Consider the following 25,412-nt stretch of genomic DNA (forward strand, 5'->3'; position numbering starts at 1 on the left):
GGTTTGAGTATTTGTATATTGCTCCATTTGAATTTTGCAAAATGGAATTTGTATGAAATCCTTTTGTGTGTGTGTGTGTGTTTTAAGATTTCATTTATTTATTTGACAGAGAGAGAGAGCACAAGCAGGGGGAGCTACAGGCAAAGGGAGAGGGAGAAGCAGGCTCCCTGCTGAGTAGGGAGCCCAATGTGGGGCTCGATCCCTGGACCCTGGGATCGTGACCTGAGCCGAAGGCAGACATTTAACCGACTGAGCCACCCAGGTGCCCCTGAAATGCTTTTGTACTATAACTTCATAAGAGTGACTTTCAACAGAACTGGCAGAGTCCATATGAAGGGTCTTTACTCTCGAGGACAGGATGACTTCTCTTTCTCAACTCGCTCTTCTTGTGCTTCTTTTTCAGAAAGCATGCTCTGAATTGCCATCGGATGAAGCCAGCTCTCTTCAGCGTACTCTGTGAGATCAAGGAAAAGACAGGTAGGCCGTTGAGAAGACATTTTTTTGTGGGTTCAGGACCGTGACAACCACGCCCCTCTGGTCCTGGCTCAGCCTGACGTGTGTCGTGGGCCGTCTTGCCTGTCACATCGCTCTCTGGAAGTGGATGGTCAGATGCTTCCTTTCTGCTGTCAGTGCCGTGGTTTCTGGTATATCACATCCTTTCATTCTGCAGTCTTTAACTGGAGAAATAGTGTTGCCAGTGATTAACAAGCAGCAGTATTGTTCTTAGGCAGGACCTAAAAGGCTGTGGTATTCAGTTGTTTTGGAAAAGGAAAAGATGATAGAATTAGAAAAGTAGAATAATAACAGTTTTGTTTGATTTGTTTTAAGCATTCAAAGTAATCCCCATGGAAGGCTTCTGCCCCTGCAAATCCTTTTGTTAAAAAAAACAAACACAGAACTTTATTTTGAGTTAATTTTAGATTTGCAGAAAAGTTGAAAAATAGTACAGGCTGTTCTCCTTTCCCCTTCGCCCAGCTTCCTCTCATGTCAACACCTTCGGAACCACATTGCAATGACCAAAACCAGGACATTAACCTTGGTACAGTGCTCTTGAACCAAACAACGGGCTTTATTTGGCTTTCCCCAGGCTTTGCCCTAACGTCCTTTTTCTGGTCCAGCCTCCCACATTGCATTTAGTCATTCTATCTCCTTAGTCTCCTCTGATCTGTGATGGTTTCTCAGTCTTTCATCATCATCTGTGACCTTCACACTTTGGTTGAGAACTGCTCATTTCGTGGAACCGACATTTGTGGGGAACCATATTAGTTCAAAGAAATACTTTGTGATGGATCTTCATGGTATAGCTCCCAACCCCGCCGGCAGCCAACATTTTATTTATTGTCTTTACCACCACTTTCCTTTCTCTTAAAAGCCAGCCTGGGCTATATTTCATTCCTGATTCTTTTACCTTCGAGTGCACTTTGTAACCAAGAAGCTTTTATTCTGCATTTGTTCTCAGAGGTTGCTTGTGCATGTTTAATTTTTCATTTTGAAATTAATCAACAGATTTACAGAAATGTTCCAAAAACAGTGCACGTACATTTTCTTCCTGCACTGTTGGGGAATAAGTTGCTGCCATGATGCCCATGACCCCTGCACGTTTGAGTGTGTTTCCAGTGAACAAGAGATTCTCCTGTGTCCCCCCAGGACAGCCCTCATAGTCAGGAAGTGACATTGATATGCCACTACAGTGGAATCCTGACCTTATTCAAGCTTTGTCAGTTGTCCCAATAATTTGTAGAAAAGAATGGAGGCCAGGATCTTATGTTACATGTAGTTATCATGCCCCTTTGGTTTTTTCCATCTGTGACAAGCCCCCACTTTTCCTTGACTTTCATGACCTTGACCATCTGGAAGATCGCAGGCAGATCCCTCCATTTGGGTTTATCTGATGTTTCCTCACGATTAGATTTCCGTTTCCATTATCCTCGGTACTTTTACTCATCTAATCAGTTCCTTGGCCCCCATGTATACCTGATCCTCCTCTCTAATGTGAACCCCTTTTCACCCCTCAGCCCCCACTCCCATCCCCCACCAGGTCCCTGCTGTGACAGCTGCCATGTGATGCCCTTCTCACCTTTTTGGGCTCCGACACCCAGAGTCAATTCGCCCTCCTCCATAGATGCCCCATCACCTTGCAGGGCTGTGACCCCGCCATGCTGAGCTCCCACTCAGGCACCTCTCAAAGGTGTTTGAATGTCTAATGGCCTGTCTTGTCCTTTCCTCATTTAAATTATGGGGAGCAGATATTATGGCTTCTAGTAGATTGAAGTGCAAATGTTGGGTGTTGGTTTTTGCAGGTTTCAACAAATTTACCCTCAGGCCCTCACAGTACTCCCTTCTGTGTTCTGTATGAACTGGATAAGCAGCACTCCTACAACTGAGTGATCAACAAACCCGGGAGTCCCGTGGGCTGAAAAAATTGCCCCTGCCAGCATATGTCCATCCCCTGGAGACGTTGGCTATAATCACATGCTCCTTAGTACTGTTGAATTATGTGATGTTGGTCACCCTAATAAAAAATCGGCCAGGGTTAGTACCTCTTGGTAGGGTGTGTTGTGCCCCTGCCCAGCCCTCACCTGGCCTGGGTAAAAACAGCCCTTCTGGGGCTCCCCCCTGCCCCCAGCAGTTGGCTCTGTCATCATTGCTCCTTGGACGTGCGGGACCCTGAGGTTTTTAATTGACGACAACTTAGCTATGTAAATATGGAATCTAGCAGTAATAAAAACAGTTTTTAAGGGGCACCTGGGTAGCTCAGTTGGTTAAGCGTCCTACTCTTGATTTCGGCTCAGGTCACAATCTCCCTGTTGTGAGATGGAGCCCCGCGTTGGGCTCTGCGCTGGGCGTGGAGCCTGTTTAAGATTCTCTCTCTCTTCCTCTCCCTCATGCTTCCTTTCTACCAACTGGCTCCAGCATTGGGCTGCATAATGTGTTTTGGGGCGTGGTAGCACAAGAATGGGCCAGCACTGCTCAGCCTTGAAAATTGCAAGCCATCTGCAGTTGCCATGAGCTGGGCTCCACGTGGGCTGGCTGAGTTGTCAAGTTCACTGTAGCCAAATATCTTTTCTCATCAGTAGGAAGTGCAGCTGTGGGAGCGCTGTGTGTCCAACATGTGAGTGGCAGGAAAGTAAACAAGATCTCAGTTCTGCTTCAGCTTCTCCCAGTCTTGGGACGGGAATGAAGACTATTAGCCCAAAGTATTAGCCCAAAGAAGACTATTCAGGGTCCCGATCCTGCACACGGGCACCAGTGGGTCACCACCTTATTGGTGATCCCGAGAGACAGGCCTCCTGGGACTCCTCATGCAGGGACAGAGCCTGTCTGCTTCTTGATTTGACCCACATTCTTCACATTCCCCTCTGGCTAACGTCTGCAACAGGCCTTTAGGGTAAAGACCAAACCTGTGCAGAGCATTTAAAGCCCAGTGGGCACTGTTGGAGCACAGGTTGCTGTCAGGCTGCTCCAAGCTTCCTGGAATTATCGCCCCACCCTTCTGGCAGCCTCTTACTTTCCTCTTGTTTTATAGATAGGCAGAGTGAACTTCTGGAGAGAACAGGTCACACCCCAGTAGCCCACGGCCAGGCTGCGTGCTGCCCTTCCACACCCTGTCCTGGCCCAGAAAAGGAACCCTCCCTGGGCCTCACAGCCTGCACCCACCAGCCCCAAGTGCCATCTGTGTCTCCACTGCTCTCACCACAGCCCCGATGGCTCTGGGCCTTTGCCATCTATCTCCTCTGGTGACCTCAGGGTCCAGGACGTGCTGTGTTCTAGGACTATCCTGGTATCTGGCACACAGTGCCATGTACCTTAGGTTTTTGTTGAATGAAGAGCTGTTCCTGGTGACTGATACCTATTCACTGAAATCCTTTTCCTCCTGTTCATTTTATGAGGTTCAGGAAGATTGTGTCTGGGGCCTGACTTAGAACACAAGGCTATTGTTCGCGTCATCCCGAGAAGAAAGCCACCCTGTGTGTAAACCCTGTGTTGGCAGATGTATCTGGAAGCACTGCCTCACTTTTTCACTGCCTTCCACTGTCTCCTCTGGTCTGTGGGAGGGATGCTGGCGTATCTTCCAGGTCAGGGATGTCTGGGTGTCCCTGCCTGCAGAGCTCTCTGAAGGCCAAGGACCCCCCCCCCCAGAAGTGCACCCTCCCTCCTGAGTCCTTCCCTTGAGACAGCCGTTCTTCTTGGCCTCTACAGGAGCTGTCCTAAAGAGAACAAAATAAACCATGTTTGGAGAGTTTTGAATTTAGCTGGGAGGACCAAACACTGGCCCAGTTCCTTCCCTGAAACCCTTGGGGCTAGATGCATTACAGAATTCAGAACTGTTTGGATTTTAGACATGTGCTGGTGACTTCTGAGGCGGAGCCTGCATTCCGAAGGTGACATTTAGCACCAGAGCAGGAACATTCTTACACCCTGGTTGGGTCAAGCTTTGCTTCCAAATGAACTTGAGTGCCAGCTGCCAGAAAAACGTGGGATCTTGGATTGTGGATGAGCAGGCAGCTTGGAGTCAGTATGCAGAGGAAATGTCCTGAAAAGCCACCCGGTGTCTTGGGCAGTTGACTCAGGGACCTGCTTTGTCTTCTCCGCGCCGTCACTGTCCCCTGTGCCGGTCTTAAGCCCACATCTCTATACCTTGGTGTGGTCGGTTCTGTGCTTACTGGTTCCTGAGAAATGAGAAGTCCCAGAGACCTGTCTCGGCCAGGCTTGCTTCTGGGCCAGGGAACCGTCTCTGTTAAAGGAATAGTCAGGGGCACAGATGGCTGCCTTTCAGGAGTTAATGTAAATAACGGATATAACATAAGGGAACATCTTGTTACTTCCTGACCACTGTTCGCTGGCCTGGCGAGGAGCTGTCAGGCTTCAGTAATCCAGCGGGCTCCTTACCTTTGTTTCCCTTCCTCATCAGCCAGTCGGGTCTGTTACAATTACAAATGCATGATCTTGATCTCGGGGTCGTAGGTTTGAGCCCCACACTGGGTATGGAGATTGCTTAAAAATAATGCAAATCTTTTAAAAAGCTCACAAACCTGAAGGGTTTTAGTTGCAGGTGCACCTCCGATCAAGAGTGAGCCAGGAGTTTTAAGGGCTTGGTGTGGACAAAGATTCCTGTAAAGCAGGACTTCCTTGCAGAGTCTGTTACCCTGTTCAGGTTTTTTGTTAGGGTTTGGCCATTGACTCAAATGACTTTGTGCTTTTGTTTCTGGTTTGTTCTCTGATTCCCAGCCTGGACCGCCAGCCCCCCCAAAACACAGGCGTGCCCACAGTATGGCCCAGTCCTGTCAGGGGCTTGGCTCACAGTAGTTATCAGTAAACTTGGTGATGGCATGAGAGTGACCAATCTTTTTTTTGACAGGACATACTCCTTTGTCTTGTCACTTAGAACTTGCTTAAAACATCAGTTCCTGGGGCGCCTGGGTGGCACAGCGGTTAAGCGTCTGCCTTCAGCTCAGGGCGTGATCCCGGCGTTATGGGATCGAGCCCCACATCAGGCTCCTCCGCTATGAGCCTGCTTCTTCCTCTCCCACTCCCCCTGCTTGTGTTCCCTCTCTCACTGGCTGTCTCTATCTCTGTCAAATAAATAAATAAAATATTTAAAAAAAAAAACAAAAAAACATCAGTTCCTGGGATAATTCCTTTTAGGGTAATTAGGGCATTGACTGGTCTAAAAACCTGATTCCCAGCCTGGAAAATTGGGTAGGACAGGTTGACGTGCAGATTGCCGGGCTGGTCACCTGTGTGGGACTTGGCAAAATTAAAGTCACACCTTGGGTGACAACAGCCCAGCTTTGGAAGCTTCTAGGCCTTTCCCCGTGGCTCGCATAAGGTATTGCCCAGTTAAAATAGGAGCATTTCTTTGGATGAGAAATGAAATTGTTAATGTAGACAGAAATCATCCATAAGTGTATTTTTAGCTATTGCTGTTAAATATTCTCAAAGCCTTGTAGGAGAGCATGGACTAATTTTCCAGACCTTTTACCTGGCTGTGTTTTATATTATAGCATTTTGGTATCTTTTCCTTTTGCCTCATTGCCACATGCAAACCTAAGCAAACTGCATATCATTTTTACTTCGTACTTGTTACAGAACTGCACAATTTTAATAAATGCCTAAGTATATGGACATGAAAAATAATTTGCATGTTTGGTTGAGGTTTCAGTACTTAGGTTGTGATGTATTTTAATTAAGGATTAATTAGAAATGATGGGAATTTGCATAATGTTATACTCCCTCAGTTTGATGAATATCTAGTGTGCATAGTTGCCATGATTTCAGATGAGTGTTTATTAAAGGAATAGTCTCTGTAAGGCCCGATGGGACTTTTAGTTATCTAGAGTGCTGCTTAATTGGACTAACCTAGGGGACACTGCCTCACAGGTAAATGCAGGCAGTTCTCAATACCAACAGGCTGTATTCAAAAGTGTCCTCACTTAGAGTAAGAACTCAGGACCGTTTTCCCCAGGGAAACAAGAATATAAAAGGGCCCTTGATAGAGTCACGTGAGGGGCCCGCTTTGGCAGGAGGGTTAGAAGGCCATTGTTCCGCAAAGACCCAACCTGGAGGCCAGTTTGGGGCAGGCAGGAGGAGGGTGAGGGGGGTGTTGTTGGTGAGTCCCTGGGCCACTCCAGAGACACAGGGACACCCTTTGAGTTGGTCACATCTCCCATCCTTACCTTGCCTGTCTGTCCCTCCCAGGCTCCTTGAGGACAGAGCCAAGGAAAGGCCTCCCTGCCCGTGCCTGACTTGCAGGAGCACTTCGGAAGTGTCCCCAGTACGTCTGAGTGTGCGGTGCACTCTGGGGAGACGTTATCAGGTTAAGGAGGGTCTTTCTATTGATGGTCTGCTAAGGGTTGTTTTATTTTGTTTTTTTAAGGCTTTATCTTTAAGTAATCTCTCTCCAACATTGGGCTGGAACTTACAATCCTGAGATCAAGAGTCGCGTGCTGCACTGACTGAGCCAGACAGGCGCCCCAATTTGCTAAGGGTTCTTTTTTTTTTTTTTTAAGATTTTATTTATTTATTCAACAGAGAGAGACAGCCAGCGAGAGAGGGAACACAAGCAGGGGGAGTGGGAGAGGAAGAAGCAGGCTCACAGCAGAGGAGCCTGATGTGGGGCTTGATCCCACAACGCCGGGATCACGCCCTGAGCCGAAGGCAGACGCTTAACAACTGCCCCACCCAGGCGCCCCCAATTTGCTAAGGGTTCTTATCATGAGTGTGTATAGTTTTAATTGATTTTTTTTCTTTTTGTATCTTTCGAGTTATAGTTTTTCTCCTTTAGGTTACTGTGATGATTTACATTGATAGATTTTCATTGACATTGGTGATTTACACTGACACAGTTTGAAAGCACCTGTATGCAGAAATAAACCCTTTGCAAGAAACAACAATTGTTGGAGAGGATGTGGAGAAAGGGGATTCCTCCTACATTGTTGGTGGGGATGCAAGTTGGTACAGCCACTCTGGAAAACAGTGTGGAGGTCCCTTAAAAAGTTAAAAATTGAGCTACCCTATGATCCAGCCATTGCACTACTGGGTGTTTACCCCAAAGATACGGACGTAGTGAAGAGAAGGGCCATATGCACCCCAATGTTCATAGCAGCAATGTCCACAGTAGCTAAATCGTGGAAGGAGCCGAGATGCCCTTCAACAGATGACTGGATTAAGAAGTTGTGGTCCATATATACAATGGAATATTACTCAGCTATCAGAAAGAACGAGTTCTCAACATTTGCTGCAACATGGACGGCACTGGAGGAGATAATGCTAAGTGAAATAAGTCAAGCAGAGAAAGACAACTATCATATGATTTCTCTCATCTATGGAACATAAGAACTAGGATGATCAGTAGGGGAAGAAAGGGATAAAGAAAGGGGGGGTAATCAGAAGGGGGAATGAAACATGAGAGACTATGGACTATGAGAAACAAACTGAGGACCTCAGAGGGGAGGAGGGTGGGGGAATGGGATAGACCAGTGATGGGTAGTAAGGAGGGCACGTATTGCATGGTGCACTGGGTGTTATACGCAACTAATGAATCATCGAGCCTTACATCGGAAACCAGGGATGTACTGTATGGTGACTAACATAATATAATAAAAAATCATTAAAAAAAAAAAAGAAAGAAAGAAACCCTTTGGACTATGATTCATATATTTACGCACACGCATGTACATGGGTGCTGCTGGCTGCAGGCGGCTGGTCATTTAGTTAGACAATTAGTTAGTCATGCATCTCTGCATGAATGAGGCTGGGTCGTGATTTCCTTATGAGCTCCTGTCTTGAGGTCCCTGTATGGCGAGTGTGGCTTTTCCTGGGTCTCTTCTCTGCAGCTGTTTGTTGAAGAAAGGGGCTCTGTCTTTCTTGAGAGGTTGGTTGCCATAAAATGGCCTGGTGGCCTTTGGGGAGAGGTTTCTTAGCCGAAGTTCCTACTTCGGGAACATGATTCTGTGAGGCCAAGCACGTTCCAAGGAGCTGGAGTGATGACAGCAAACCAGAGTGATGGTTTTTAGCGAGCAGGGTGGTTTCACACGACGATAACAGAGACAGACCTGCAGCTTCAGGGCCATGGGTAGAAGGGGGCCTCTACCTGCCTGATGGCACATCTTCCCTTCCTTATTGGGCTAGAGTCTCAGAGGCAGGAATGGCTTGGTGCTCCAGGCCAGAGAGAAGCCACATTGGAGCTGAGTGGGTGAGGGGAGCAAGCAGCAATGGACAATGCCGGGGATGAAGGACGTGGGGGACTCACAGTCTGTTGGGAGAGTCAGGCCACCTCCTGCTCTTGCCCTTCCCCTTCGTTCAGTGTCTCCCTGGGCCTTCTGCTGGTCATCCCACTGCCCTGGTCTCCCTTACCTCTACGCTGCCACCTCACACCACCCAGCCCCCTCCTGCATGCACAGGTGCCCCTTCCTCCATCACGCCTCTCCCAACCTGGCTCCCAGCCTGTCATCGCCATGGCCACGCTGGGCCCCCCAGGCACTCAGAAACCCTGCTCCTGTACCCATACTATTGCCTTGGTTGAGGTGTTCTTTCCTGGGCCAGGGAACCTGGTCTTCCTCCTCTGTGAAGGCTTCCCTGAACTCCTTTGCTCCCCCAGTCCAGCACGGGGCCCACAGCCTGTGTCCCTGCCACATTCGCCGTGTCACCGGGCTGGCGTTCTCAGAGTTAGAGGGGTCTGCCTCCCCAGGAAATGGATCTTCCTGTGGGAATGGACCCGTCTTCTCTAAAACGTGGTCCTGCTCTTCATTTAGCATCTCCCTATCCGCTTGATGGGAGCTCGTGGAGTGAGCCTCTCTACTGCACACAGGACTTTCCCTCGGTTTCTTATCTCCAGGACCCAGGAACTTGCCACAGGGTCTTTCCAGGTGACAGCAGCATCTCTGCCCCGACCGCGAAGACAATAATGATATGCAGAGATGCAGGACTCCTGCAAACATGGGGGAGGAAATAGGTTTACTCCCCGAGAGGGTCACTTCTGGACTGTTCTCATGGAACCCTGGAGCTTGGATCTGAGAGCTTCTGGCCGTGACCCAAGTTCAGTCCGCTCTGGCCTTGAGGAGTATTTGGCTCACCACCACCCAGTACCGGTGTAAAAGACGAGCAAGATGCAGTTCTGGGAAAAAGAAAGGGAAAATAAAGCAGATACACAAAATAATAAGCCCAAAAGTCTCATTAGATTCAACAGACAAAGTTACTCCATCACGTTGCTCTAGAAGTTTCTACGTGCAGCTTCTCATGTCTGTGTTGGCTTCTCTGTGGACGGGACAAACCAGGTGGCACCTTTCCAGGAGTCCTGGTCTAGACTGGAACCGAACTAAACAAGCTAAAATCCTTCGTACTACACCCGTAGAAGAAGGGAGAAGGATCAAGAGGGGGGCCCGAGGAAAGGGCATTTGAAGGCAGTAGTACAACGGTGTTGACCTACCTGCCCTCACGCATTCAGGTCCTTCCTCAGGTACATATTAGGCTCCACAAATGCCTATTCTGGAGCAGGGGTCGTGAGACCATAGTGTTGGGAAATAAAGTTTTATTGGAACACAGCTGCTCATTTGTTCACTCTTGTCTGGGGCTGCTTTGGTGTTACATCGGTGACTGAGCAGTAGTGACAAGAGACATGGGGGCCCCATGGCCCCCAAAGCCCAAAAGAGTTACTCTCAGGCTCCTTCCAGTTTATGGATCTTGGCAGGAGGGATCCTGCCTCTGGAGCCAGGAGCAGGAAAATGGGTGAGGGTGGGCAGTTCCAGAAGGTCAGGGTTGGCAGAGGTTTTCTGAGCAATGGAGTTGCTGGAGGTGTTGCTGGGGCCCCCAGCCTGGGGCTTGATGGGATTTTCAGGGCAGCAGCAGCTCCTATACCCAGGCATTAAGGCTCAGAAACTGCCCATTATCAGCAACAACTGCCACTGACCAAGTCTGGATCAAGCCAGTTTCCGTGACAGGGTGGGAAGGTGCTGACCCTCTAATCTCTGCAGCCAGGGCCAGCCGAGGGGTGTGCAGAGTTTACTGGCTCCCCAGGGGAGTGTAGAGTTAGTTTGGGAAACCTCTGGCCTATCAGATGAAATTACCCTGATGAGCAAAGACTCCTGGTCCCATGTACACACTCCATTGGTGTCCATCCTGAGGGAAGGATGTGGGGGAGACCCAAGAGGCAGGAGCTCCAGAAGCAGAAAGAGCAACCACAAGCCATTGAGACCTTCCCTATAGCTGGAGTTGTTGTTGTTGTTGTCATTGTTGCTGGAGTTGTTGTTGTTGTTTTTCTTAAACACTTGGATCCAGGTACAGAAGATAATTTACCAGGGGCGCCTGGGTGGCACAGCGGTTAAGCGTCTGCCTTCGGCTCAGGGCGTGATCCCGGCGTTCTGGGATCGAGCCCCACATCAGGCTCCTCCGCTATGAGCCTGCTTCTTCCTCTCCCACTCCCCCTGCTTGTGTTCCCTCTCTCGCTGGCTGTCTCTATCTCTGTCAAATAAATAAATAAAATCTTTAAAAAAAAAAGAAGATAATTTACCACCTGCCACCCCTTTCCATGTTCTCCAATACCAGAGGCGTTGTGTGAGGGAGGAAACACTCTCACAAAAGATGACAGCGGTTGCTGGGATGAGCACTTTGCCAGAATTCCTTGTCGAATTCCCTTATTACCTTTGCTGCAAGAGAAGTTGGAGCCGGTGGCGCTGAACTCCAGCCCGAGAATGAGGACAGGAGCACTAACCTCAGCCAGGTCTCTCTGACCACGCTGGGTCCTCCCCAGAGGCCCCGTTCCTGTCAACATGTAGTGGCAGGAGACCCCAGTCTCCGCTGCTCCCTGGGGTCGGCAGCCGCCACTTGTCACCCCAAAGCCCCAGCTTATGCCCAGCACTTAGCCCTCAGCAAGGGAAGAAAACACATCACAAGGTTTCTGGAAGCAGGAAGTGCCCAAGCTTTTCTTCCTAATGATTATTCTCACCCATGACTGCAAAGACACTGGTGCTGTCACTGCCAGACTGGTGCTGCAGGCAGATGGATGTGGGGCCTGGTGTGACCAGATGAGGGCGACTGTGGGCACTCAGCATGTTCTCAAGACTCCAGGCCTCTAGACCCTAACCCTGAGGTCCCAACAGCAGGCTTGGCCTTTCTGTTGTCCAAAGGCTCCTAGGAAAGCAGTTTGGTTGCCACCTGTCCCTTGACTTCAGTGCATTGTTCTATTCCGAGTTCTCTCATCTTCATCCATCCAGACAGTGGGTGGTGGAGACCCCTCTGTGCAGGAGAGGGGGGCAGGCTTCGGAGGGCCTAGGGCCCTGCCCATTGAGGGCTGCAGAGAGGAAGAGAGGTCAGTGTTTTGCTGAGTCCTGCACCCTGGCAGGCTCCAGGTCAGGCCTGTCCCATATCATCCCTTCCCAACAGGTGCTCAGGGCGGCTCCATTCACAGCTGGGTGCTGTAGCCAGAGGGGTGACACATTCACAGCCATGTGGTCAGCCCAGTTAGGGGTGTCTGAAGTCTCTGCGGCTCAACTCATGGGTTAGACTTCCTCCCTTGGGGGTCTGGGCTCTGGAGATGGCTCTGGGCCCTGGAGATGGCTCTGCCCAGCCTCCCACCTTGGCACGGGAGGAAGCTGGAACACGGTCTTGTTGCCAAGCAAGAGCACTCCTGAGTGGGCGAAGGAATAAGCAAGCAGAATGGGGAGAGTCAGGGTGAAGGAGGCTTCTCCTCTGACCCTTCCGTCTCCCCCAGTGGCCATGTCTTTGTTCTATTAAGAAGAGAAACATAAAAGCAACTTGGGATCATGTTCCTGCCTTAATCTGCTTGGGAGGTCCTAAACAACAGACATTTATTTTCTCACAGTTCTGGAGGCTAGAAGTCCAAGATCAAGGTGCCGGCTGATTCGGTTCCTAGTGAAGGCCATTTCCAGCCTTGCACACAGCCACCTTCTTGCCTTGCCCTCACACCGAGCTTGGGGGAATGGGAGGGCTCTCTTCTTCTTCTTGGAAGGCGGCAGTCCTAGGATGAGGCCCCACCCTTACAACCTCGTTCCATCGTAATCACCTCCTCACAAGACTTGTCTGCAGATACAGTCACAGGAGTTCGGGCTGCAGTGGGTGAACCAGGGGGACACAGTTCAGTCTATAACAGTTCCGTATTATTTCTTTAAAAAACAAACACAATGTGTTGATATTCACAATTTCCTTTCATTGTTTGATTTACCACGGTTTTCATCGCCTTCAGTAAATTAGGAACAGAAGGAACTCTGGCTGTTGGCCCCGGGGTGGGGATTTGGGGGGCTTTATTTTAGATCCTACCTCCTCCTCTAAGTGCCTCGAGCAGACAGTGTCCCTGAGCTGAGCTCCTGGTCCCCGAGGCCTCCCAGTCTCCAGTTGAGGGCCCCTGAGGGTGCCGAGGAGCTCGTCTGAGATGCTCTGGAACAGCCTACCGGAAATGAGCTTGTTGTAATTGGTGGTAATGAGTATCTAATGACCATAATTAGGCCAGTTACGGTGCCGGGGAGGACAGGGGCTTGGTGCTGAGGGAGAGAGAGAGCTGCGCTGCAGGGCGTTGGCGTAGGGCAAAGCGCACTTAGCAAGCAGGGGAAGTGACATCCAAACACGTGTGCTCCGCGCAGCCACGTCCGCAGCTACAATTGGTGGTGACCAAAGCTTGGGGTCACTTTTCTTTTTAAGTTTTGCTTTTACTCATATATACACATTGGCAAAAATGTCCAGTCGTAAAGAATAAAGCTTGTAGGGGGTGATTGTTTACCATAACAGCACCTCAAGGCATCCGCATGGCTAACACCACGGGGCCTGGGGTATGACAAGCATGTTGTCTCATTCATGGACATCTGGGTGGTTTCAGTTTTTCAAAATTACGAACAGTGGAGGTAGTGTGTGTCCTGTAAATATGGCATCTATAGGTGTCAGTGTTCCTGTAGGACAAATTCTCGGAACGATAATTTGAAGATCAAAGGATATGCACTTTTTCATTGTTAATCAGCATTTCAAAACTCGCCTCCGGAAAGGGCTGCACCCGTACATGCCGATAGAGAGATAGGAGAAAAGGCTCGGGTATACTCTGTGATTTGAGAATCTTCATTTGAGAAAGGCAAGTTCCATGTGTTTTTTTATGTATTTTTAAAAATCTTCAACACTCGGTATGGTACTCAGCTTGTTATGGGCTCCTAGGTACCCACTGTCAGATAAAGAACACGAGAAAGACGGCCACACGGCCTACAGCAGCCCAGAGTTACACACACACGCGTGGCACACTCAGACACATTTACCCTCACGTGCTCCCACACCTCTGCGTGCACACGCATGCCTTCACTAAGCCTCGTGTTCCAGCCCTGACCGCTCCTTTCCCTAGTTCAACTGAAGCCATAATGGAAGGTGAGGAGGGAGCCTCTCTGCCCCTGGGCGTCAGAGCTTGCTGGGGGCCCTCTGGGGAGCAGCTGGGTCCTGTGCGTCCCTCTTGGCCCGCTCCTGATCCCCCTCCTAGACCATAGGCACTCAGGGGACAGCTGGGGAATAAACATGATACAGGCGTGCAGTGTCTGCTGTGCTGTCAAAGGGCGGTGTGCACGGCCCAGCAGAGGGAAAGTTCACGAAGGTGAGTTTGGAAGGATGTCAGGCAAGTCCCTGAGTGCCAGGTGTCAGGTTCTAGGTTTTATCGGAGGGTGCCAGGGAATTGTTGAAGTCTTTGAACAAGACTGGAGTGATGAACACAGTGTTGGAAGGTAGCAGCTTGCAGGTGTGCAGGATGGATAGGACGGAGAGAGGGATTTCCTCCGCACGTCATGGAGGGCAGAGGAGGGGTGAGAGCAGCAGGACCCAGGAGTGGCATCAAGGGAGAGGACGGATGGTGAGTTGATTGAGGAGGTAGGATCGATAGGATTTGAACACAGAGGGACCTGAGCAGGAGGGCATCCATTATCTACTCTGGGCGAAGAGAGATCAGGGGGGCCGGGGCCTGTACCAAGACCAAACTCTAGAGCAGACTTAGGGCCCGTCCAGGAGCCCCCAGCCGCTTAGCTGCAGTGGGTGTCTGCAAGGACCAGATGGGGGGCATGTGCAGCCCCAGGAGCCCCGTCCTGGTGGAGCACGGGAACTAAGATTCACTTCTGGTGCCCTTGAAGATCCCATAAGGTTGTGAGAGATTGGATCTCCACAGTGGAAGGCTGTGGGGCGCTGGTGGAGGGGCCCTGTCCCTCAGCTCTTTCATTTTTTTTTTTTAAAGATTTTATTTATTTATTCGACAGAGATAGAGACAGCCAGCGAGAGAGGGAACACAGGCAGGGGGAGTGGGAGAGGAAGAAGCAGGCTCCCAGCGGAGGAGCCTGATGTGGGGCTCGATCCCATAACGCCAGGATAACGCCCTGAGCCAAAGGCAGACGCTTAACGACTGCGCCACCCAGGCGCCTCTCCCTCAGCTCTTTCAAAAAGCGCGTCCCTGCGACCCAGCGGGACTGAGTCCCCACCCGTGAGGAAAATTCCTGCACGGATAGCTTTTGAGCTCCTTCAGTTTTCACAGGTAAATTTGTGACAGAAAAGGTCAGTCCTTTATGCAGGGAGCAGGAAAGGGACAAGTGATAGTAAATATCTCTGATAGGGCTCCACTTCTTTTTTTTTATTTGAGCATTTAAATCTGTTAGTAGGTGATAGTATTAAAGGAGCCTGTTCCCAAGAAGACACTTAAAACTTTGTTTTTCTGGGAAGTCAGAATTAGATGGACATTATCACCTCCTTCCCCATTCCCTGCTTCCCTCCCCGCAGGGACACCCCTCCCCATGATCGTCCACCTGTTTCTTTCTCTGTAGCCACAGACACTTCTTCACTGAAGAAGCAAACAAAATTCAGCTCCTGCAAGACCACCCTCCTCGGCCCCAAACCTCGCTCTGCAGCCCCTGCAGCAGCCTTTCCCTCCCTGCACTACCTGGCTCCCACGGTCCCCTGGAGCTTTCTAGTCAGCTTCTGCCCCACCAGACCCTGCAGCTGCTTATGCGGAGGTTAACGGCGGTCTCCTAATGACTAAGCCCTCACGCTTCACCCCCGTGATTACTAATGGTTTTTCCTTGACCTACCTGATCATTCTTTCCATCTCCTCCTTTGCCTGTCCCTTATGTTGGTTTTCCAGCATTCAGGGGCCACAGCCTCCTTCTCCTCAGTACAGCTGTGGGCACAGGTGGATACGTACAGATGTCCCAAACACACCACATGCAGATGACACGTGACTATCTGTCTCCCATCCAAACTGGTCCGTCCATCCCCAAATCCCAGTAAGCAGCCACCTCGCATCTGATTGGCCGGGTCAGCCTTTTCACCTGCCACTCTGCACACTGGGCTTGGGAGAATGTGGTGCCATCCGTTACGCAGCCCACTTGAACTTGGGTGTTGCCCTGGCCTCTTTCTCTCACACCCATATCCGGGGCCAGGGATCCTGGGGTCTCTCCCTCTGGCTGCCCTGCAGTTGCCCTGTGTCCATCTGGACAGTGGCAGCTCTCCCCACTGCCTCTCCTGCCCATCCAGCCCTGCCCCAAGAAGTTCCCCCCTCTCAGCCCAGCTGAGGCCCAGCCTCCAAGTTTTAGAGCCAAATGTCTTGTTTCTCTGTTTAAAATCTTTAAGTGGATTAGTTCATATTTTCTGGTACTTTCCATCAGGCTTTTCCTCTCTGACTTTATAGCAACAGTTCCCCTCCCCGACACACATCTCATAACAGAGGCACACCAACATAGCCCTGCGCTGACACCAGGCTGCCGTTCATGTTCATGTCCATGCCTGTGCTGGTGTGAGCATCTGCAAATGTGCCCTCCTCTCCCTTCTGGACGCATGGTTCAGGGCTTCGGGCTTCTCCAGTGCCGGGTGCCTCCCCAAACCTGCCCCGTCCAGGCCTCTCATGGGGGCCCAGCCGTAGGCTCTAAGTTCTGCCCGCATGGCTACGCTGAACCGTGGCCTGTGTGCACTCCCTGGACTGCACTCCTATGTGGCACCCGGGCCACTGTCAAAGTGGGTAACTCGGCGTCTCTTACTGGTTGAAAGGAAGCCTTCCTTTCCCTTCAGGGGTTCAGATAGGATGCCAGTGCTAATAACCTGTTGTGGTGGTTTTCGCTCAGACAGCGGACACTGATTCGGTCCCATCTCTCCTGTCTAGTGTTAAGCATCCATGGCATTCAAGAAGAAGGTCCCCCCAATGCTCAGCTCATGAGGCTGGATAACATGCTGCTGGCCGAGGGTGTATCCAGGCCGGAGAGGCGAGGAAGAGGAGGATCGGCGGCAGCGGCCAACACAGCAACACCAGGTGGCTGTCCAAATGACAATAGCCTTGAGCACTCTGACTACAGGGCCAAGCTGTCCCAGATCCGACAGATTTACCACTCTGAGCTAGAGAAATATGAACAGGTGATCTTTCTGCATGGAAGAGTTTCTATCATGTGAATGCGCATTTGTCAAAGCAAAACATGGAACGCTAACCACCTTTCTTTTGTGGCACAGACCAGGGAGTACATGCACTTGGTCTCACGGCAGAGGTGGCTGATTTTGCTGGAAACCCTTTGCATTCACTTCTCAGTAGCCAGCCTGTGTGGGAGCTGCAAGGGGTGGCAGGTGGCTGGTCCTGCGTGGAGCCCCGAGCCAGCCTGCTGGGTAGTCACAGGCTGGCACGTGTGTCCCCACCCCAGGCCTGCCATGAGTTCACCACGCACGTCACCAACCTTCTCCGGGAGCAGAGCAGGATGAGGCCCGTCTCACCCAAGGAGATCGAGCGCATGGTGGGTGTCATCCACGGCAAGTTCAATGCCATCCAGATGCAGCTGAAGCAGAGCACCTGCGAGGCTGTGATGACCCTGCGTTCACGGTTCCTCGATGCCAGGTCAGGCCCTACGCACTGCCCATGACCCCAGGGTTGGCTCTTAAGGAGAAGAACCGAATTGCAGCTGGCTTGGGTTTAAGTTCTAGGGGCCTCCCAGCCTGTCCCGGGGCTCCAGCTGTGGCCGGGGGTGCAGCCTTCACACAGCCTCTTGGGAGGCAATCAGAAGTGCTGACCTTGGGGCGCCTGGGTGGCTCAGTGGGTTAAGCATCTGCTTTCGGCTCAGGTCATGATCTCGGGGTCCTGGGACCGAGCCCCGTGTTGGGCTCTCTGCTCAGTGAGGAATCTTGCTTCTCTCTCTCCCTCTCCCTCTGCTCCTCCCCCTGTTCATGCTCGTGCGCGCTCTCTCTCTCTCTCTCTCTCAAATAAATAAAATCTTAAAAAAAAAAGTGCTGACCTCTAGGAAATCACAGACAGGGACACGAGCGTCCCTAATGGCCGGGGCGTGCACTGGCTGAGGCTGTCCGTCTTTGCAGGCGTAAGCGACGCAACTTCAGCAAGCAGGCCACGGAAGTGCTGAATGAGTATTTTTACTCCCATCTGAGCAACCCTTACCCCAGCGAAGAAGCCAAAGAAGAGCTGGCCAGGAGGGGCGGCATCACAGTCTCCCAGGTGATGGGCCTCCCCGCATGTAGGAGGGGGAGCAGGTCCTGTCCAGGGAGGAGGACCCGCAGGGAAGTTCATTAACTGTGTGGAGCACACGGGCGGAGTGTGTGGTCCCTGAGGCACCCTCGGGACCGAGTACCACACTTGCATCACAGGGAGGTTGTGTGCTGCATAAGAGAGGAGAGCATGTGTTAGCATAGGAGAAGAAAAACAACTTGGAGCAAGAGTAGGACTTAAAATGATAGCCCAGACCTCATGCCAGGGTACCAGTTCAGCTGTACTGGGAGAAGTTCGGATGCTTGCGTGCCAGGGTGGTACAATGTCGGGCAACATCTGCTCCACATGGGGTGTGGGAGTACAGGTTGGAGACGGGACCTGGACAGCCCTGAGAGGCCCTGGTCATCTGGACCTCTAGTGTCCTCAGTGGGATTGGGGGCAAGGGAGGGGGAGCTGAGGGGAGAACCCAAGAAACATCTCGGAAGGTTTTGAAGTGCGAACGGTGAGTACGGGCGGCTCACGAGGCAGGATCAGGCCGCACCGCCGGGGCAGCGCCCCCGAGCGCCTGGCCGCAGGGCTGACTGCGCTGGCGCTCGCTGCGGATCACCACCACCCGCTCGGGGGCAGCGCCCTCCGCCAGCCGTGCACTTGAAGGGGCTGAGTTTCCAGCCCAGTCTGGCTGCCTCCAGAGCCTGTGCCCTCAGCCAGAACTCTCTGCCCCGGCTCTGGCCAAGTCCAGCTGCGATGTCGTGACAGGGTCCACAGGCAGCAGAACCTGGCAGGTGTCCCAGTCACATCTGACGTCCCTCCCCTGGAACTGCTCTGGCGTCCTCGGCACCAAGGCCGGAGCTGAAGCAAGGGGTGCACCTCTGGAGCACCAAGGCCCCCAAGAAGCGTGAGGCTCAGCAGCTGGTTTGCCACCTCGTGCAGCTGTCTGAGGAACAGCCCGATTCGTTTCAGGCTCTGGCGCCTCTGGAAAGCAGATGGGTGTTGGGTCTAGACTTCATCTGAGGAGAGGGTCAGTTGCCAACAAATGTTTGAAAAGCACTAGCCACGTTCCAGTGACTCCCCCTCTGTGGTCGGGCCCTAAGACCCCCCCGCCCCCACCGACCACCAGTGGAATTCTGTGCGGGGAGCCCCTCCCCACTGTGGCGGGTCCACTAGGCCTCAGGATAACATCAGGTGGCTGACAGTGGCGGGGGGACTCTGAATTTGGGGTGAAGATGTGCAAGCTGTGAGGTTCACCTAAGGAGAAGGCAGTGGGGGCACCCTTAGGGCAAGGGGTGTCACAAATGAGACCACAGACGTTTTGGAGATAGAATCGAATCAGCTGCAGCTGTAGGCAGAGGAGGTCCGAGGGAGAAAGGGGAAGGGGTGCTGAGGGGAGAAAGGCGGGGACTGGGCAGGGCCAGCTGGGGGCTCCAGGCCGCACCAGCTGAGATGATATCTGAGAGCCTGGGCCAGGCCCACGCCTGCTTGAGGTGCCTGTGTTAGGGTGCTCCCCATGGAGAGGGCGGACACAGGCCCAGGACCAGCTCTCCCCCAGCCCCTGGGTCCCCCATCTGCCCAGAACAGGGCCAGGCTCCCCGCCTTGCCCACACGGGAGGCTTGCTCTCTGCCCCCCTAAAAGGCCAGTTGAGTTAACATGGAAAACTGCTTGCTGCCATTCCTCTGCAAACTCCGTCCACAAAAACGTTCTAGCACATTCCTTGTAGGTAGAGGGAACCAAGTGCTGCTTTGGCTGCCCTCACACCCAGGGGCAGGCGGGAGGAGACGCTGCGTGAGGGGCAGGGAGCGCACACACGGCTTTTTCTTTTCATGGCTAACATGGAGAGGATAATGTGGAGCACTTGGGTAGAGAAAAGGTCATCAAAACCCTGGCACTTCTTAATCCTGTTCATTAAACCACACATATTTCACTGCAGGGCCCCAGGCCTTACTTTGGGATATTGAAGTCATGCCCCGCTCTGTAGGAAGGTGCTGGCCCAGGGGCTCACTGATTCTGCCCCCAGGGGAAATTTTCATTGCACAACCCTTGGGTGGGGCGCTGCTGGCATCTGGCGGGTGGAGGCCAGGGGTGCTGCTCAGCACCCCACAGCACCCAGGACAGCCCGCGGCAGAGAACGACCCGGCAAGAAGCCCTGGCCTGGTCCCAGTGCAGGTTTGGAGTCCTGGGGCTCCTGCACCTGCCGAGCCTGCTGGCTTGTAGGCTGGCTGTGACCGCGGTTGTCCCCAGTTGCTCCGAGGACGCGACAGGCGCTTAGCTCAGCGCTCGGCTCCTCCCCACTGCCCTGTCAGTTTGTCATCCTTTGGGAAGTTGTGAATCCGATGTGGTCTTTCCTTAGACTGAATTCCCAGGAGTGGGGTTACAGGGCCTCCGGGGATGCGTGGCTCCCTGGCTCTCACTTTCCCTAAAGAACAATCCAGCATTTAGACTGGTCCTGCCCCTGCAGGGAGCAAATGCTCAGCTCTCCACGCGTCACACATGCTCTTTCCTTCCAGCTCCTTCCGGCCCCTTCCAGCAGCACCTGCTAGGACAGGCCGGCTTGGGGTGACCTCCACCCACTGCGGCCATTTCCCTAGGTCCACGGTTCAGTCAGCGCCGGCTTCTCGGTCCCGGCCTCTCGCCCGGCCGCAGGGCTGCATGTTGCCACTCAGAGATGTTCCTCCTGGGCAGTGGGAGCACCGGCACCTCAGAGAGCCCACTATATGTTCACGTTATCTCATTACTGGGTCAGCTTTTCCAGCGACTTCTTTATCTGTGTGTCCACAGGTCTCCAACTGGTTCGGCAACAAAAGAATAAGATATAAAAAGAACATGGGGAAGTTTCAAGAAGAGGCTACCATTTATACAACTAAAATGGCAGTTGACACCACCAAAATCGGGGGCCTGGGGAGCCAGGCTAGCTGCCCATCAACACCCAGCTCTGGTGAGTGAGGCTGCCCAGCCCAGGGACCATCCTTCACACATGGCCGCTGAGCTGCCCTGGAAGGGGCTGCAGGAGACCTTCTCTATGGAGCCGAGGCCGGTGGGAGCCACGTTCCTGGCTGAGGGGCTGGTAGATCCCACCTGAGGAGTCTCTCTAACTTTTGGAGCTGGAACACTTGTCCTGACACCTTCCACCCCTTCTAGGTTCCTCTGGTCCCTTCCCGCTGACCAGTGCCCGGGATGCGCTTATCACCCTGCAGACACTGGCCTCTCTCCGCCCCGCCCCTGCGGGAGGCAGCTTGCGGTCTCAAGTGAGTCTCAGGGCACAATCCAAGGATGCCCTTGGGGTCCCTGACTCAGTGTTGGGGCAGAGACACAGAGCCCAGGTGGGTGGTGGGTCCTGGGAATGCGCCATCTTGCCGGCCACCTCTCAGCTTCCACAAGGCTCCCTCAGAGGTCCCAGCAATGGGGAAGGGCCCACTGGGTACTTGGTCTGTTGTCTTGATGACTGACGGGTTGGCCGAGCGGCCTCAGGGGCACGGCTATGTGAGGCCCACCTTGCAAAGACCTGTGCCCCTCACCTCCAGTCCCAGGACTCAACGACTCACTGTAGCTGCCGAGTGGTGGGCCCAAGGCAAGGGCTGTGGCTCTTGAGAAGGAGCCCTCCCTCCCAGCGGGCGTCTCTACCTGAGAGGGTGGGAGGGGACATGCAGACAAGGCCCTGACCATTGGAACGTGGAGCCCTACTAGGCTCAGACCCTCCACCACATCAGCGCCTTGGCCTTGCCAGCCTGCTCTCCCCCTACCCAGGGCCTAGCTGGACCAGAGTGAAGGTGCATTTTGGTGACTGGGAAGAAAACGAGCCAGGGATCACGGGCATCTCAGACATGCCCTCTGGAACTTTCTTTCTCAGGGGGTTTGGCAGTGTGTTGGGCTAGCCAGTACTGGGGGGGGGCCCATCCCTCTCATTGCCCCTGGGGCCACCCCAGCGTCCCGCTCTCTGTCACGAGGGCCTGGCCCACACGAGGGTCATCCTGAAGAGGCCGTGCAGGCGCAGCTGTGATGTGTCCGTGCGGGTGCAAGGCTGTGTGGCATCCGGCAAGGCCTTCGCCCACCTTTTCCTTCACACAAGCGTACCCTACAGGGCCAGTTGATCCCCACCGATTTACCCGCAGCCCCCAGCTGGTGCAGGAAAGGGACGCCTCCTGGTGCCATTTGGCGGGACCTGGCGCAGGTGATGTGAGTCCCGTTGCCATGGGAACCCCACAACCCAGAATGAGCACCCAGGCGGAGCCAGGCAGCCTGGCCTCATCTTGCTCTGTGCTTTCCTGGGGCTCAGGGCCTCAGGTAGGGCGGGTGTGAGTATGCACGTGGGGAGCTGATAGACCAGGTCCATCCTTACCCTAGAGCCAGCCCCAGGAGATGTGGTGCCGCCTAAATCCCGAGGTGGCTTCCCTGGACCATGAGGCAGGGTCCTGTGCACCCCACAGAGGAAGCGGGAATGTCCCCGGTCTGGTGTGGACACCCTGCCTGTGCTGGGGGGCACAGGTGCTCTCAAGAGAGCTGTCCCCAAGGGCTGAGGCCGCCCAACCCGAAGCTATTGCCTCCACCCTGTGACCCGAGGGATGTCTGGGCTGCCCTGTGGCTGCCAGTCACACCCCTGGACCCTAGCCTGTCGCCCCTCAGTGCTGTGGATGGACCCCTCCCTCAGCAGTCATGGCCTCCTTCTCTCAACAGTCATGGCCTCCTTCCCAGAGCACAGGTCTGTGGGAGTCCATCGCGGGCAGGGTGTCCCCCTGAGGCTGGTACTCGTCCCAGCCACTCCCTGACGGGTGGGCCGGGCACCCCTGCATCACGGGATAAGGCGACCCCCTCAGGAAGCCCACAGTCTGTCCATCCATTCACCCAACACGAGCCGCTAAAGCGCAGGGGCCATGGCAGCGCCGGGGACACGTGGCCAGGAAAGAGCTGAGGCGGGGAGGGGCGAGGGGCAGGGTGTTCGGCCTGGTGGGGTCAGAGGAGGTAGAGGGGCGCAGGAGGAGGGCTCAGCCTGTAAGGGAAAATGCTAGAGAGAGGAAGGGGAGGAGGAACTTGCGTGGTCGCCTGCCAACTCAGGAGGGGCCGAGGGAGCCCTCAGGGTCACATGCAGGGTGTGACATCTGCACAATGGGAGCAGGTGGCTCAGACAGAAGCCACCGCCCCGAGCGCGTGTTGGAGAGGGGAAGGGCCCTGCTCTCGTGGGCTGCAGACAGGCCTCACCACAGAGCAGACCATCCTCGAGGAGCCATTTTCAGTGGTGTTTTCCATTACGGGGGTGGGGGGGCTGGTCCTGTGGACAAACATCCCAAGGCTCCGTGTACCCGCTGCTGTCCCTGCACCGAAGATAGAGCCCCCCGCGCCGGGGAGCCGTGCCCTGCTGGCTGCCCAGCCCGACCAGCATCCAGCCGGGTTTCTCAGCCCTTCCGGCTCACTGCATCTGGCCGTGGTGATTCAGGGACTGTCATCAGCTCCAGGCCCAACTGGGTCTGCGTCCCGCTCAGAATGTGGAGAAGCCTTGGCTGCACAGCAGGGCCACGGCAGTCCTCGACCAGAGCCCTGTCGGGTGGCCAGCGGAGGCTCCTTCCTGTCGGGGAAGCGTGTCCACATCAGGGGTCAGGTGGCAAGGCCGGCTGTGACTCAGCGGCACCCCTCAGTCCCTCCGCTGGCTCCTGGCTCCTCTTCTGGGTTCTTCTTGAGGGATGTGGGGGCTGGACGGGCCATCCGGGGCCTTCTGATGCTCAGTCTCTGTCTTTCCAGGCCCAGGGCAGCTGGCAGGGAGCCACCCCCCCAGTGTCCACCGCTTCGCCTGCTGGAGACCCCGGCGGCATCAACTCAGATGCATCTAATTAAGTTTTGGGGACGAGCAGAAAAGCCAACTGGGTGGCCTGCCGCGGTTCGTGGGCACTCGAGTCTCTAGTGCCCATGCAGCTGATTACCTCAAACACCCAGAACCACCGCAGGCCGCGGGCGCCATCCCTTGCTTGCTGGCTGGGATCTGAAATGGGCTGAGACGCTGCTCATTTTCTCAATTCAGTTTGGTTTTTTAATAGTGATTTTATGCTAAGACTGTGAATTGTTTCTTCTAGGACTTGTCACAAATTCTCCCATTAAAATTTTGGACTTATTTTCACGTCGATGTGGTTCGCACCAGATTTGTTCCCGGCAATGGCAGTGCGGGCGTGGGCCGGAGCGGGGAGGTGTTGGCGTCGTGGTTCTGTCGGCGGCTGTGTCCCTTCGTGCACCAGCTCACCGGACACTGCCTTCCCCACTCTCTTCTCGCTCGTTCCATATGCTCTTGATTCCCACCTGCTGTGAGCTCTGAACTTCCCTGGGGATTGGGTTTGTGTTTTTTTCTGTTAGTCTGAGTTCTATGATTCTCCATCAACATCCTGGCCAGGAGTTTCCTCCAGTGAATGAAGCGCCAAGGCAGGAGCCCCTTGGCCTCGGCCCAGAACATTTGGCTGGTTCCCATTTTGCGGCTGTGCGCCCACGATGCCACTCAGCTTGGTGTCTCTGTCCCTGGCTGGGTCTGCTCAGGTGCCAGCTGGGGCCCCCTGCACTGCCTGCTGTGGGCATTCCTCCTCTCAAGGCTCGATTTGGGTTTTCTATCGTTTGTGGCTGGAAGGTGGCCGCTGACTCCCTCCCCTGCCCGAGGTGCCCGCCCTCGGGTCCCGCTGGCCTGCCTCCTGGCTCCCTGACAGACGAGGGCTCTGCTCTAGTGAATGACAGTCCAGAGGAAAAAAGAGGATAAACATGACCAGAAGTCTGGGGGTGGGCTCAGGGCCAGCCTCTGGGAGAAGGTGCCTTTTCCCCTTTCTTTTCCTTCCTTCCTCTTTCCTTCCTCCTTCCTTTCTTTTTTTTTTCTTTCTTTTTCTTTCTCTCTCTCTCTGTTTCTTTCTGAGAGAGAGCACAAGTAGGTGGGGAGGGTCAGAGGGAGAAGCAGACTCCCTGCTGAGCAGGGAGCCCAAAGCGGCCTCAATCCCAGGACCCCAGGATCATGACCTAAGCCAAAGGCAGATGCTTAACCCACTGAGGCACCCAGGCGTCCCCCCCTTTCTTTTTAAAAACTGTGGTAAAACACATGTAACATAGAATTTGCCATTTTAGCCATTTTAAGTGAAGAATCCGGTGGCATGGATTACATTCACAATGTGATTGTGAAATCACCACCTCTCTCTACTTCCAGAACATTTCCTTCACCCCAGAGGATACCCCGTCCCCATGAGCAGTCACTCCCCACCCCCCTCCCCCAGCCCCTGGCAGCCACCCATCTGCTTTCTGCGTCTATGGACTTGCCGGTTCTGAACGTTTCCTATCCGTGGAATCATACCTTTTGTGACTGGCTTCTCTCACTCAGCGACACGTGTGCGAGGTTCATCACGTTGTGTCGGGGCTTCATTCCGCTGTATGACAATAGCCCACCGGAGAAAGTAGCTTTGAGAGGAGACCTGAGGGAGGTGAGCCGGGAGCGTGCGGCCTGCGGGCGGGGGGGGGGGGGGGGGGGGGGGGGGG

The 25,412-nt window shown here is 53.6% G+C and overlaps 1 protein-coding gene across 1 annotated transcript in view; it reads left to right on the forward strand.

Annotated features, from left to right (window-relative positions):
• Positions 1 to 24,030, forward strand: part of PBX4 (PBX homeobox 4) — a 35,579-nt gene extending 11,549 nt beyond the window's left edge. The window contains exons 2-8 of the mRNA XM_040628946.1: positions 404 to 477; positions 16,616 to 16,863; positions 17,142 to 17,332; positions 17,806 to 17,941; positions 20,706 to 20,862; positions 21,066 to 21,172; positions 23,658 to 24,030. Of these exons, the coding sequence (XP_040484880.1) occupies positions 404 to 477; positions 16,616 to 16,863; positions 17,142 to 17,332; positions 17,806 to 17,941; positions 20,706 to 20,862; positions 21,066 to 21,172; positions 23,658 to 23,750 (1,006 nt within the window). The 3' untranslated portion in view covers positions 23,751 to 24,030. The remainder of the gene's footprint in view (positions 1 to 403; positions 478 to 16,615; positions 16,864 to 17,141; positions 17,333 to 17,805; positions 17,942 to 20,705; positions 20,863 to 21,065; positions 21,173 to 23,657) is intronic.
• The last annotated feature ends 1,382 nt before the right edge of the window (positions 24,031 to 25,412 follow it).

This window comes from Ursus maritimus, unplaced genomic scaffold (assembly GCF_017311325.1).
Source record: "Ursus maritimus isolate PB19 unplaced genomic scaffold, ASM1731132v1 scaffold_14, whole genome shotgun sequence".
Classification (NCBI taxonomy): domain Eukaryota; kingdom Metazoa; phylum Chordata; class Mammalia; order Carnivora; family Ursidae; genus Ursus; species Ursus maritimus.